The sequence below is a fragment of the Setaria italica genome, chromosome V (assembly GCF_000263155.2).
Source record: "Setaria italica strain Yugu1 chromosome V, Setaria_italica_v2.0, whole genome shotgun sequence".
NCBI lineage: Eukaryota > Viridiplantae > Streptophyta > Magnoliopsida > Poales > Poaceae > Setaria > Setaria italica.
This window is the reverse complement of record NC_028454.1, coordinates 17,036,635-17,051,279: the sequence shown is the minus strand read 5'-3', so window position 1 is coordinate 17,051,279 and position 14,645 is coordinate 17,036,635. Positions and strand designations below refer to the sequence as shown.

The following is a 14,645-nucleotide window of genomic DNA, read 5'->3' as shown; positions in this document are numbered from 1 at the left end:
AGGGCTTGATTCTGCCGTCGAATCAATCGCCAAATCAATTCTGACAGGGACTGCTTAGCTTGGCCTGGCTAGGGCCCGTTTCGTTTCTTCACGGACTAAAGTTTAATCCATATCACATCGAATATTTAAATACTAATTAAGAATATTAAATATAGACTAATTATAAAATTAATTGCACGGATGGAGGCTAATTCGCGAGACAAATCTATTAAGTTTAATTAGTTCATGATTTGACGTTACAGTAAATATGTACTAACATTGAATTAATTAGGTTTAATAGATTCATCTCGTGTATTAGTCTCCATCTGTGTAATTAGTTTTACTAGTTAGTATAAAAAAATTTGATAGGATAAGAACTAAGTAACCGAACACCGATCCGTTTACCACGCTAGCACTGTCACACTCATCAAGTCACCATGGTTCATGGACCTTCCGGTAGTCCGGGCCATCTGCTGTCATGGCCTCCTTCCTGGTCCATTGACATATGACAAGACCCCAGGCACCATCATCTGTGCACAGGCTTTAAGCAACCGCGACAAGCTGTGCAGATCTAGCACGCGCGCTGCTGGCCTTCACCGGTGCGGCCTCTCCTCGCAAGCAAATCAAAGCATGGCGCCGGTGAAGGTGTTCGGGTCGGCGGTGTTCGCCAACGCCGCGCGGGTGATGGCGTGCCTGGAGGAGGTGGGCGTCGAGTACGAGGTCGTCGAGGTCGACTACATGGCCAGGGAGCACAAGGGCCTCAAGCACCTCGCAAGAAACGTACGTAATTGGCAACCTTGGATCCTATCACTTCATTATTGCATCTGTACATGCTCCATCGTCCTTTTTTCATGGATTAATTTCATCGATCGTCATCAATCTTTTGACTCGTATCAGTAGAAACTGATCGATGTGCTCGGTACATGCATGCCTGATGTTTACTTGCAGCCGTTCGGCCAAATCCCAGCGTTTCAGGATGGGGACATCATGCTCTTCGGTACGCTTACAGTAACAATCCAAATTCACAACGCTAGCTGCTGCGTATGTGCCTAACTCGTTGATGAATTTCTAGAGTCCCGAGCTATCTCAAAGTATGTACTCCGCAAATACGCCAAGTCAGCCCAAGACGACCTCCTGCGAGAAGGCAACCCGGAGGAGGCGGCGATGGTGGACGCGTGGACGGAGGTGGAGGCGCACCACTACTTCCCGGCCATGGCGCCCATCTTCTACGAGTGCGTCGTGTACCCGGCCAGGCTCGGCACGGTGCCGGACCAGAAGATCGTTGGCGAGAGCCTGGAGAAGCTCAGGAAGGTACTCGACGTCTACGAGGCGCATCTGTCCAGGACGAAGAGCAAGTACCTCGCCGGGAACTTCTTCAGCTTCGCGGACCTCAACCACTTCCCGTTCACCTTCCACATCATGACGGCGACGCCGCACGCGTCGCTCTTCGACTCGTACCCGCACATCAAGGCGTGGTGGGCGAGAGTTATGGCGAGGCCGTCGCTGAAGAAGATCAGCACCCATATGGAGATCAAGCCATGACATGATCGCTCAAGCCGACGACATGGGACATGATTTGGATATGTAGTAATGTAGCGTGCTCGCTTCGTTCATATCCTTTCCAATAATGTTGTGGCTGCATTATTGCAGGACTGTGTGCTGTGCGTATTTGCTTTTTTATTACTGTCCTACTACTGTACAAACCATTTGGTCTTGTAATATAGCAATGTTGGTGTTTCTGCCGCCGTATCAAATGAGATTATTACAGAATACAGAACACCGGTTGAAAACCGAGCAGTAGTTCTGATTGGAGAGAGTCGTATCTCTCGAATATCCAACCAGGATTAACTATTCGGGACTAAAGGTCCCCTCTTTAGTCCCGAGTCATTCACCTGGGACTAAAGACCTCCTTTAATCCTGATTGGCGCCATGCATGCACATGCATGTGGCCCCTTTAGTCCCGGTTGGTATTACCAACCAGGACAAATACCAACCGAGACTAAAGATCTTTTTTCTTTTTACCCTAAATTCTTTTCCATATTAATGCTAATTGTTACTTCACTTATATATATATATATACACCTATACATATACATCCTTAGCTTACACTACTTATACGTATACGCTCGTATTGTATGCATGTCGTATATATATTTCATGATAGTATATACATAATATTAATTTTAACTACTATATATATATACAATTCTTAGTACAAACTAGTATTTATCAATTACTATGGCCCTGTTTGGCATGGCTCCAACTCCGGGTGGAGCTGCTCCACTCCAGAACTCCACATGGAGCAACAAAAATGAGGTGTTTGGCTAGATGGGTGCTCTCAGCTCCAAAAAAGATCGATTTCAGTGTGGATTGCCATTGTTGCCCCCCAATTAAGGCCCCACTTGTCATCCTCTCTACCCCATCTTCTTCTTCCCCTTTTTCCACTGCACTGTGCCGCACACGGGAGACCCTCCACGGGCGGCGGGGTGGGTAGCGACGGGGCGGTGGGTGGCGACGGGCGACGACAGGCGGCGGGGTGGGTGGCGACGGGCGGCGGTGGGCGGCGACGAGCGACGGGCGGCGGCGGGCGACGGGCGTGACGACGGGCGCGGCGGCGGGCGGCGGCGGGCGGTGACGGGCGACGGGCGACGGGCGACGGGCGCGGCGACGGGCGGCGGTGGGCGGCGACGGGCGACGGGCGGCGGCGAGCGACGGGCAGGGCTCTAGCGGCGAGTGGGGCTCGGGAGAATAGAAGGGAGAATAGAATGAAACGTTTTTTTGTGTAACCAGTGGCATTGGTGGGTAATTACCCACCAACTCCACGAGAAGGTTCGAAAGAGAGGTTTCTGGAGCAGCAAAAGAGGTGCTCCAAAACTCCACCTCCATTTGCACTACAGCTCCATGGAGTTGGCAACTCCATGGAGTTTTGGAGTTGGGGTGTTTGGCTGAATTTTTTGATAGAGTTGCTGGAGTTTAGGAGTGGAGCCGTGCCAAACAGGGCTTATATATATAATAATTTATCCTCGTAATTCTTAGGATCCTCCCATCATGGTGTTGCTCGGTTCGGCTATTGAATGTCCATCGTAATAAAATTCTTCATTGGGTTTATCACCTCATCCACCAGAAATCCTATGAGAGCTTCTTGGATTGCCAAAAGCCTCTCATTCTCCAAGAGTTCTTCTCTAATATACATCATATGTAGTTTGGAAATATGTGAATGTTACACCAACAATTAAATATAAGGAGCTAGAAAATGATTAATTATTAATAGGTTTATTTTACGTACAATTATATGGTCCGATATCACCTTGTCCCTCATGAAATGGTACATGTGCTTACAAACGTAGTTTCCACATATCCTTTAGTCCTGAGTCCAAAAATGACTGAGACATATGTCTCTAGATCGAAATTCCTTTCTCTACTAGTAGAAGGACCACAATGCACGTTGCCACATTACATGGTACATGCGGCCAAGCGAAATTGATACTCCCTCTGTTCTAAATTGTAGGTCATTTTGGTATTTTTTAGTACATAGTGTATATTTATGTGCTAAAACGAACTACAATTTGGGCTGTTGAGAGTATATAATAATAATGTCTCAACGCTATACGGAGATAACTTAAAATCGTTGTTGTTGCTGTGCATCATTGGTGTTGCTATATGGAGATAACATATTAAAATCGTTGTTGTCGCTGTGCATCATTAGTGTTGGTGTTGACTTGTTTTGTTTAACTTGTCGCTGTGCTTGGTGTCCGTGCCCACAGCCAGCAGAAAAGGAATTCAACGCCGAATGGGACGTAGGAAGCGTGTCGTGAAGTATATACGTGCTTGGTTTTTTAGCGCGTTTGCGAGCTAACGCAAGAAGACCAAACCTGGCAAATGCCATCACCAGCCAGGTGTTGCGCGGCTGCAGCCGCTGCCCACAAGGCCACTAGCCCACTACCATCTATACCTCGTCGTTCCAGCCAGCAATCCAGCACGCAAGTGGCAAGACGATGCATGCTCATCTGGGCCACCGTCGACGAAGACATGAGATTGTTACTTCTGTTTATTCATCCTAAGGCCTCCTCCAACGGTGCTCGGTCAGCTAGCTCAAAGGTTGCTGATGTAGGATTTATGTCGACGTGGGAGAGAGAAGACCGGAAAATCTGAACGCTAGCGCTGAAACAAAGAGCTAAGCTCATATCGCGTGCCCCGAGAAATAACCGGTCCCACAACGCGAGCACCTGTTCCCGCCACTTCTTTTCCTCGAAGAAGCCGAAGAACACGCGTCCCTGCTGCTCGCCCGCCGCCGGTCGCACGCACGCTGACGATGGGATCGATCCCGTCGCCACTGAAGGAGAGGGAGGTTGAGCTTGCGCTGCTGGAGGAAAGGAAATTAAAGGGAAGTCGAGCTTGCGTCGCCGGAATCAAGCTCGCACCGACGAATTGATGAGGGTGCACAGTACCGCATCCATGGTTGAGCTCGCCACAGCCGCGTCCATGGCCGAGCTCCCCAGCAGGATCCATGGCTGTACAAACCATTTGGTCTTGTAATATAGTAATGTTGGTGTTTCTGCTGCCGTATCAAATGAGATTATTACAGAATTCAGAAGGACCACAATGCACGTTGCCATGTTACATGCGGCCAAGCGAAATTGATATTCCCTCTATTTCAAATTATAGGTCGTTTTAGTATTTCTAGGTACACAGTGTATATATATAGTGCATAGCAAAAGTTATTATTTAGGATAGAGAGAATATAGAATAATAATGTCTCAATACTATACGGAGATAATATATTAAAATCGTTGTTGTCGCTGTGCATTATTAGTGTTGGCAGGCTTGTTTTGTTTATCTTGTCGCTGTGCTTGTGTCCGTGCCCACATCCAGCAGAAAAGGAATTCAGCGCCGAATGGGACGTAGGAAGCGTGCCGTGGAGTATATACGTGCTTCGTTTTTTAGCGCGTTCCAGCCAGCAATCCAGCACACAAGTGGCAAGACTATGCACGCTCATCTGGGCCACCGTCGACGGAGACATGAGATTGTTACTTCTGTTTATTCATCCTTCGAGCTCCTAAAATTCCTATCATATCGAATATTTAGATACTAATTAGAAGTATTAAATAAACTAATTACAAAACCAATTGCATAAATGGAGGCTAATTTGCGAGACGAATCTATTAAACCTAATTAATCCATGATTTGACAATGTGGTACCACAATAAACATGTGCTTCAGGAATTAGCCTCCATCTGTGTAATTAGTTTTATAATTAGCTCATGTTTAGTACTTTTAATTAGCTAATATTTTAATTAGCTAATATTGGATGTGATATGAATTTTAATGCGAAAAAGATCCAAACACCCCCTAACACCTCCTCCAACGGTGCTCATTAATTTTAGTCCGGAAAAATCCAAACACCCCTAACACCTCCTCCAACGGTGCTCGGTCGGCTAGCTCAAAGGATGCTAACGTAGGATTTATGTCGACGTGGGAGAGAGAAGACCGGAAAACCTGAACGCTCATATCGCGTGCCCCGAGAAATAGCCGGTCCCACAACGCGATTCTTTTCCTCGAAGAAGCCGAAGCCGAAGAACACGCGTCCCTGCTCGCCCGCCGCCGGTCGCACGCACGCCGACGATGGAATCCCGTCGCCACTGGAGGAGAGGAGGTTGAGCTTGCACTGCTGGAGGAAAGGAAAGGGAAGCCGAGCTTGCGTCGCCCGAATCAAGCTCGCACCGACGAATTGATGAGGTGCACAGTACCGCATCCATGGTCGAGCTCGCCACAGCCGCATCCATGGCCGAGCTCCCCAGCAGGATCCATGGCCGAGCTCCCCAGCAGGATCCATGGCCGAGCTCGCCGCAGGCAGTGCAGATGGAGTTAGCAGGCAGCCGGATCTGCACGAGCTCAGGCCAACTGCTTGGGCCCTCCCGGCGTCGCTTGTCCTCGCGCTCCATCAGCGTCACGGAGGCCCGTTGGGGTGCCGCCCCTGCTTTCCTTTTCTTTTTTTATTGGTGTGGTTTTTGCTACGGTGAAAGATGAGGATGTGAATACGTGGACCCTATCGTTTCATGGAAGATTGTGTCAAAAGCTAGCTCGCTCGGCTGGCTGCTTTGCAGCTGGCTTCTGCTGCGGCTGCCGCAGCAGCTGCAGCACCCAACAGCTCCAGCTAGCCGAACGAGGATAACGGTGGAGTTATCTCTCCGCAAGTGACTTAGGGGGTGTTTGGTCCTCGGCTAAACTTTAGTTCCTATCACATCAAATATTTAGATACTAATTAGGAATATTAAACATAAACTATTTATAAAATCCATTACATAGATGGAGGCTAAACGGCGAGACAAATCTATTAAGCCTAATTAGTCCATGATTTGACAATATGCTGCTACAGTAACCATTTGCTAATAATAGATTAATTAGGCTTAATAGATTCATCTCGCCGTTTAGCCTCTATCTGTGTAATTAGTTTTATAATTAAATCACATTTAGTCCTCCTAATTAGCCTCCGAATATTCGATGTGACACGGACTAACTTTAGCTCTAGGATCAAGCACCTCCTTAATTGTTGGAGGAGGCTTATAAGCCGAAAAGGGCATTTTGTGGAATTGAATGATGATCATGGATGGATTGGTAGATAAACCGTGGACACATAGAACTCGTTGAATGTTATCCAATTAACTTGTACTACTGTATATTCAGAAACAGGACACATCCAAAGTTGTTTTTTTGGATCTGGAGCTGCGTGGATCTCTGCCAAACAGGCCCAGTGTGAAGGCATTATCATTATAAAAACGATTTTTAGAGACACCCAGCACAGACGCCTCGGCCTACCCCTAGAATGAGAGGACCATGGACACATTCCAAAGACGGTCGCCAAACTGCAGATATAGGGGTATTTTCAGTGTGGTAGTTTCTTAAGCGGACCTTTCCTAGAAATTGAGGCTCATGGGTAGTTGCTTAAGGGGACTACCCCTAAAAATAGTTCCCGAGAAATAAATTCATAAATGTTTCAAATAAAGTCTGGTGAAGACAAACTTTATTTCGAAATTGAGAGCTCGAGAAGCCTTAAAACTTTGTAGTTTATAAAATTTTCATTTGAGACCGTTCAGAGGTCCAAATATTTGTTATCAATTCTCAGATTTTTACTTCAAATTGTTGAAATATGCATATATGTTGAGAATATGAGTATATCTATTTTCATGTCAAACATTTAGGTCAAGTTAATGTATCAACTAAACACTTATCAAATACTATATAGGTGTGATGTAAAATGAAAAAAATGAACAGGAATGGAAAATATAAAGAGTAATGGGTAATAAAGTATAATACAACTAGATAATGATAAGAAAAAGGCTATATGAGCTCTGTGTTAGGACATGAACAAATGAGAAAGCGCACCAATAAATAAGCAATTTTTATTAGCTACATGTTCCATATTTATCCATAATTTTTTGCAATTATGTCTTATAAAATATCTAACCCGTGGAGAAGAAGGGGTTGATAGGCTACTCGTACGAATTTAAAACAAAGATTTGTATTGCTAAAAACAAATTATACAGTTATACGAACTCACATGATCAATATTTGTACACTTCAAATAAACTATACAAACTCATGAAATAAAGATTTATACATCTGAAACAAAAAATAAAGCACAGTAGGAACTCACAAAATAAATATTTATACACCTAGAGTCATGAGGAGCGGGAGAAATATGTTGGGCCAATTAGAATACGTTCGATGATGGAATCATCATTCCAGTAACGTATCCCAGGGCCATGGACCATCATTATCCCTGCTCTCTCTCCTCAGAGAAACTATATAGCTTCCGGAAGCCCGGAAGTATATTGCTTCATTGTTTGTGATCGTGTGGCCCAGGGGCGTGTGATCTCCTTCTCCCTCACTGCGCCTCCGATCCGCCACTCAGCCTCACACGTGTGCCGGCGTGGCTGGAGGATTGGGAGGTAGGGGAGGGGGGCGGTAAGGTTGCCACTGTCCACAGTGGTGGTCAAGGTTGGCAGAGCTTAGGGTTAGGGTTTTAGGGTTCGAGAAGATCCAATGGACGACAGCCCTAGAGGAGGAGGATGTTGGCGGCGGCGGTGGTCTGGCGATGGGGGTGGTTCGGCCGGCGGTGGAGGTGAAGCGGCGTGGGAGCACTGCCGGCCGGCCGAGGCCGAATCTCCATTGACCTGTGGCTAGTAGCAGAGGCAAGAAGAAAGCTGGGTTAGGAAGGGTGGGGTCTAAGCCCAGTGGTAGGTGAGCGGCGTAGTGGCGAGGTAGCCGCCGGCCTGGGCAAAAGACGAGGGGGTGGGGGCAGAGGACGGTTAGGAGGAAAAGGATGGACATGGCAAAGATGAGTCAGTGTTGGGTCTTATTGGGCTCTAAGCCATGGCTTCTATCTGGCTTCCACAAACCAGATAGGAGCCCCCTCTCTCTCCTTCGCTTCGGGCATCAAGGATGTCAAGCTACTTTTACTGAAGTCCATAAAATAACATAAGAGGGACTTAAAAATAGGGAGAGAGAGGATATTGTTTCCTTTCTTAATCATGGGATCTCTAATCTTTTCTGTGAGTGAAACTTAACTACTTAAGCATATTGCAACCTCTATGGGCATTGCTGCATGGAGCAACATATTATATTACTATTTAGGTCGTCGCTTGTCCGGAACAGCCCGGGTGAACTAGAGAGATCACAATTGATAAATGGTCACTAGTGGCAGAGGGATCGGTTCAGTTTCCGGTTCTCTGAATGGCAGGTGTGGATGTCCCGTGATCTCTGAATGTACGGAGAGACGAGAATTATGCAATATACATGCTTCTAATTTTTTGCAATAGGAGCTATGCCCGAATTTCATTTTACTCAAAAGTAATGAAATTACCGAGAGTTTAAAGGACTTAAACTACTTACTACTAGTGACAGGTTCACTATCCAGAAGAAAAGAACTAAAAGCTACCTCCCACGCTAAACCCCACTGATGCAGATTGGGAAACCTCCAGAAACACAAGGTTCACTAAAAGTAACAGCTAGGACATCTAAAAGACTTATTACAAATTCCAATTTACAAGGCATCCGCAGACACCAGAAAGGAGTCTCGTTCTTCTGACATTGAAACAGAATCGACCACACCCACCAACATGTCTCCAGTTACTGCAACAACACCACTCCTGTGTCTTTCGCCTGAGGCTTCGTGGGGATGCAGCACTAGTAGAGAATTGACTTTCGATCCGCCCCCTTTTGTCCCGGTTTAAAGTTGACCCGGGACAAAAGGGGGTGCGCCACGGTAGGCAAAAATGGAGGGGAGATTTACTCCCGGTTGGTAATTGCAACCGGGACTAAAGGCCCCCCTTTAGTCCCGGTTGCAACGGCTAGTGGGGGGCTGTCGGCGGCGGCATCCAACCGGGATAAAAGGGTTCACCTTTTATCCCGGTTGGAGGCATCAATCGGGACTAACTATTCAACCGGGACAAAAGGTGTTCCTTTTTGTCTCGGTTGGAGTTTTTAACCGGGATAAAAACTCATCCCCATTAAATACGGCCAAGACAGAGGACTTTCTTCCTCCTCCAGCCCGAGCCAGTCCAGCACATTGACAGAGAGAGCTGAGCTTCACCTACTCTTCGGTGGTGCCGAAGCAAGTAAGGGAGGTGCTGCCCGAAGTTTTTTCCCTCATTTTCGTGGGAATTTCACTCGGCCAACACAAGTGTTGCGAAGGTTTGCTACTTCATTCTTGTGTTATGCTTTGATTTATGCTTTGGAGATGGAAAGATTATTTGCTAGAATGTGATGATGAAGTAGAAAAATGGAGAGGTATTTTGAGCTAGAATGTGAGGGAGATTGATGTGTCATATATAGTATGCATTATTGCAGTGGTTTAAAAATGATGCTACCTTGTCTAGACGGTTTATCTTATCAAATTCAATATGGTTTTTCAAATCCACACTTGTTGAACTTGCATACCGTGTTCATTTCTGCGAGGATGTTCTCCGCCGAGCAGCAACGTATGTCAAGAAGGAGGTTCGATTCTACGAGAAAGAGTGGATACGGACATCATGACCGTGTCCCCTTTTCTGTAGCATCTAACCTCTTTCATGATGAAGTGCGGTGCCGCCCAGTTGAGGACATCCTCGCGAGATGATCACGGTCTTCAAGTTCAACAACTTATGCAGTGTTAAGATAATAATTTTTTTACATAGATGGCTTCTGCTACTGGAGGAAGTGGCGATGGTGGGGGCGATCGTGGTTCCTATTATGGCAAGGTTCCAATCATAGTTGGCCCTCAGCATAAGCCGAAGAAAAAGAGCACGCTGGAAAAAGCAATGCTTCGTTATTTGCAGCAACGTCATGAAGAAGCTGTTGCCGCGGGTCAGGAACCTCCTTTTGGTGGTCGTTATGCTCCACCCTCAGTCCCGGGTGTTTCACGTCCACTTAGTACTACCGTTTCAGGCGACACAAATAAACCTAAGGATGAGGTTGGGTCAGCGGAACCTTCGTCTTCACCGTCCAAGAATGCTTAAAGTCCTCCTTGATAATAACCAGTGGATGGCTTGTTGTATTGTATCATGTTGTTTGGGACTTTAATTTAAATATGTGTATTTGGATCTTCATGTTGTTGTATTGTACCATGTTGTTTGGATCTTTAATCGATTTTCACGCGTAATCCATTGTCAAGTGTAATCCATTTTCATGCGTAATACGATGCAAATGGACCGGCAATGGATGTATAATGCAGACAGGCGGAGCAAGGCGTTTATTGATGGCTTGCATTATTTTCTCGAAGAGGCAAAAGCGAACAAGCCAGAGAATGGGTTCGTATGTTGTCCATGCTTCCAATGCAATAACAGGAAGGAGTATTCAAAGGATTCCTGGGGGACTATTCACAGCCACTTGTTTAAATACGGTTTCATGACTAACTATTTGGTTTGGACGAAGCACGGTGAACTAGGGGTTGTAATGGAAGATGGCGAGGAGGAGGAGGAAGATGACACCATTCCGGACTGGGTTGCAGGCCAAACTTTTGCAGGTACTACAATGGGCGAGGCTGATGAAGATGAGTTTGCAGAAAATGACCCTACTGATGACCTTGGTCAGGTGATACGAGATGCATACAGAGATTGCGAAACTGAGAAGGAAGCAGCAAAGTTGCAGCGCATGATAGATTATCACCAAAAATTGTTGTACCCAGGTTGCCAGCAGGGTCATAAAAAACTAGGTACGACACTAGAATTTGTGCAATGGAAGGCAAAAAATGGTGTGTCCGATAAAGCATTTTAGGGGATGTTGAACATTGTCAAGAAGATTCTCCCCGAGAATAATGAATTACCGTCCACAACATATGAAGCTAAACAGATTATTTGCCCTCTCGGATTGGATATTCAGAAGATACACGCATGCCCTAATGACTGTATCCTCTATCGTGGTGATGAATACGAGAAATTGGATGCTTGTCCCGTCTGCGAAGCCCTACGGTATAAGATCAGGCGAGATGATCCTGGTGATGTCGAGGGGCAGTCTCCCAAGAAGAGAGTTCCCGCGAAGGTGATGTGGTATTTCCCTATAATACCACGCTTGAAGCGCTTGTTTAGGAACAAGGCGAATGCTAAGTTGATGCGATGGCACAAAGAAGACCGTAAGGAAGATGAGATGCTGAGACACCCCGCAGATGGGGCGCAGTGGAGATCAATTGATAGAACATTCCTAGACTTTGAAAGTGAAGCAAGGAACATAAGGTTTGTTTAAGCACTGATGGATTCAATCCATTCGGTGAGTTGAGTAGTGGCCATAGTACTTGGCCTGTGACCCTTTGTATGTTCAACCTTCCTCCTTGGCTGTGCATGAAGCGGAAGTTCATTATGATGCCGGCGCTTATCCAAGGCCCAAAACAACCCGGCAACGACATTGACGTGTACCTAAGGCCGTTGGTTGATGACCTTTTACAGCTCTGGAAGGAAGAAGGTGTACGTGTGTGGGATGAGGATAGACAAGAGATCTTTAATCTACGAGCACTGTTGTTCGTAACCATCAACGATTAGCCTGCATTGAGTAACCTTTCAGGACAGACAAATAAGGGATATCGGGCATGCACCCACTGTTTAGACGACACAGACAGCATGTACTTGAAGCACTGTAAGAAGGTCGTCTATATGGGTCATCGTCGATTTCTCCCTGCTCACCACCAGCTGAGAAAGAGCGGGATGCATTTCAAAGGGGCGCCAGACCATCGTAAAAAACCTGCACACCGTAATGGAAAGCGTGTGTTCGAGATGATGAAGGATGTAAATGTAGTCTTTGGAAAGGGACTTGGTAGCCAACCTGTTCCAAACGACGATAACGGACATGCACCCATGTGGAAGAAAAAGTCAATATTTTGGGAGCTACCTTATTGGGAAATCCTAGAGGTTCGCAACGCAATAGATGTGATGCACCTGACGAAAAATCTTTGCGTGAACGTGCTAGGCTTCATGGGTGTTTATGGAACCTCAAAAGATACATTGGAAGCACGACAGGACCTGAAAGCCATGGGGCAACGAGATGACCTACATCCAGAAAAGAGAGATAATGGACAGCACTACTTACGTCCTGCCAGTTACACTCTCAGCAAGGAAGAGAAGGATAGCATGTTTGAATGCTTGAATAGTATGAAGGTCCCGTCTGGGTACTTCTCGAATATAAAGGGAATAATAAATATGAAAGAAAAGAAGTTTACAAATCTCAAGGCTCATGACTGCCACATGTTGATGACCCAGTTGCTTCCGGTTGCACTGAGGGGTGTTCTACCAGAAAATGTTCGGTTGCCGCTCGTAAAGCTATGCGCGTTTCTCAATGCGATTTCGCAGAAGGCAACCGATCCATCCAAGCTATCAAAGCTACAGAACGATGTGGTGCAATGTCTTGTCAGTTTTGAGTTGTTATTTCCACCATCCTTCTTCAATATTATGACGCACTTACTAGTTCACCTAGTAAAAGAGATTGGTATTCTCGGACCTGTATACCTGCACAATATGTGGCCTTTCGAGAGGTTCATGGCAGTCCTAAAAAACTATGTTCTTAATCGTGCCCGTCCAGAAGGAAGCATCGCCAAGGGATATGGAACAGAGGAGGTGATCGAGTTTTGTGTTGATTTTATTGATTCAATTGACTCGATTGGGGTTCCAACTTTACGCCACGAGGGGAGGCTCCGAGGAATGGGCACCCTTGGAAGGAAAAATCAAATTTGAGTAATGATACTGATTTGTTCGACAAGGCACACTACACTATTCTACAACAGTCATCCTTTGTGTCTCCGTATATCGAGCAGCACAGGCAGATGGTAGCTTCCAAAACCCGACCAAATCCGATGCTTGGCTTACCCGTCATCACATGGAAACTTTTCCCTCCTGGTTGCGCCAACAACTTATGGGTAACTCTGAGATTCACCCACAGCTTGTCTGGTTAGCTAGGGGACCTGCTAGCACAATCGTCAAATTCCAAGGCTATGAGATAAATGGTTACACATTTTACACGAGAGCCCAGGACCAGAAAAGCACGAACTAGAATAGTGGTGTCCGCATAGATGCCATGGACAGAAATAATAGCAAGGAGTCGTATTATGGTTTCATACAGGAGATATGGGAACTCGAATACGGACCGCTGTACATCCCTCTATTTCTTTGCAATTGGGTGAAGCTAACTGCCGTCACCAAAGATCAGTACGGAATGACAATAGTAGATCTGAGCAAGACTGGATACAGTGATGACCCATTCGTACTTGCCAATGATGTGCATCAGGTGTTCTATGTGAAGGACATGTGCAGCAAACCCAAAAGGAATCCAGAAGAGACATGGGAGCCAAAGTGCCACATAGTTCTTCCAGGTAAAAGAAAAATCGTGGGAGTCGAGGATAAAACAGACCAATCAGATGATTATGATCAGTTTGATGGCATGCCTCCATTCGCCGTTGAAGTTGATCCAAGCATCCTGCTATCCAAAGAAGAGGCTCCGTACTTACGCCGCGATCATGATCAAGGAACTTTCGTGAAGAAGAAATTTTACAACGTTGTATTGTAATGCGTTAAATGTACATGACCTTTGTGTATTAATTGATACAATTTGTAATTTACCCTATGTATGATTACATGTGTTCTTAAATTTGTTAGGTGAAGATTTTATAGATAAACATGAACAATGTTAACCACAAACAAACATGGATTTTTCTACGCATTGAAATTATTTAATTGAATAATTTCTTGATCACAGCAATGTAGTAAAATAAATATTTTAGAGGCTAAATGAACTGGTATAGAATTAATGATTAATTCATACTTATTGTCAATTTACTCGTTAATTAAATATATTTTTGCATGTACAAAATCTGTGAAGGTTTTGTTTTTCATCCTGAAATGCAGTGAAAAGATAAAATAAAATCCATTTCCAAAAAACAGGCGGGAGAAGAAAACTAGGAAAAAAGACCTTTTGTCTCGGGTGCTAACAGCAACCGGGACAAAAGGCCCCCCTTTTATCCCGGTTGCAAACGGCAACCGGGATAAAAGGGTACTTTTCGTCTCCCGCCCCGACGTACCCTTTTATCCCGGTTGGTGACTGGACCCAGGACAAAAGGCCCTCCTGTCTCGGGTGCCATTACTAACGGGGATAAACATGGGGGGGGGGGGGGGGGGAGCCACAAGCTGGCGGGGGCACCCTTTTTGTCC

At 45.8% G+C, this 14,645-nt stretch overlaps 1 protein-coding gene and 1 pseudogene across 1 annotated transcript; both read left to right on the top strand.

The window, feature by feature from the left end:
- The first annotated feature begins 397 nt into the window (after positions 1 to 397).
- On the top strand, positions 398 to 1,749 carry LOC101764756 (probable glutathione S-transferase GSTF1). The gene is made up of 3 exons (XM_004968702.2): positions 398 to 759; positions 928 to 976; positions 1,052 to 1,749. The coding sequence occupies exons 1-3, from the start codon at positions 424 to 426 to the stop codon at positions 1,519 to 1,521; spliced, it is 855 nt and encodes a 284-aa protein (XP_004968759.1). The 5' UTR covers positions 398 to 423; the 3' UTR covers positions 1,522 to 1,749.
- An 8,928-nt stretch (positions 1,750 to 10,677) lies between these two features.
- LOC106804372 lies at positions 10,678 to 13,980 on the top strand (annotated as a pseudogene).
- The last annotated feature ends 665 nt before the right edge of the window (positions 13,981 to 14,645 follow it).

Coding starts and splice junctions, on each gene's coding strand:
- LOC101764756 (XM_004968702.2), top strand. CDS start 424: ATGGACCTTCCGGTAGTCCGGGCCATCTGCTGTCATGGCCTCCTTCCT. Junction 760..927: donor TCAAGCACCTCGCAAGAAAC/GTACGTAATTGG, acceptor GTTTACTTGCAG/CCGTTCGGCCAAATCCCAGC. Junction 977..1,051: donor TGGGGACATCATGCTCTTCG/GTACGCTTACAG, acceptor ATGAATTTCTAG/AGTCCCGAGCTATCTCAAAG.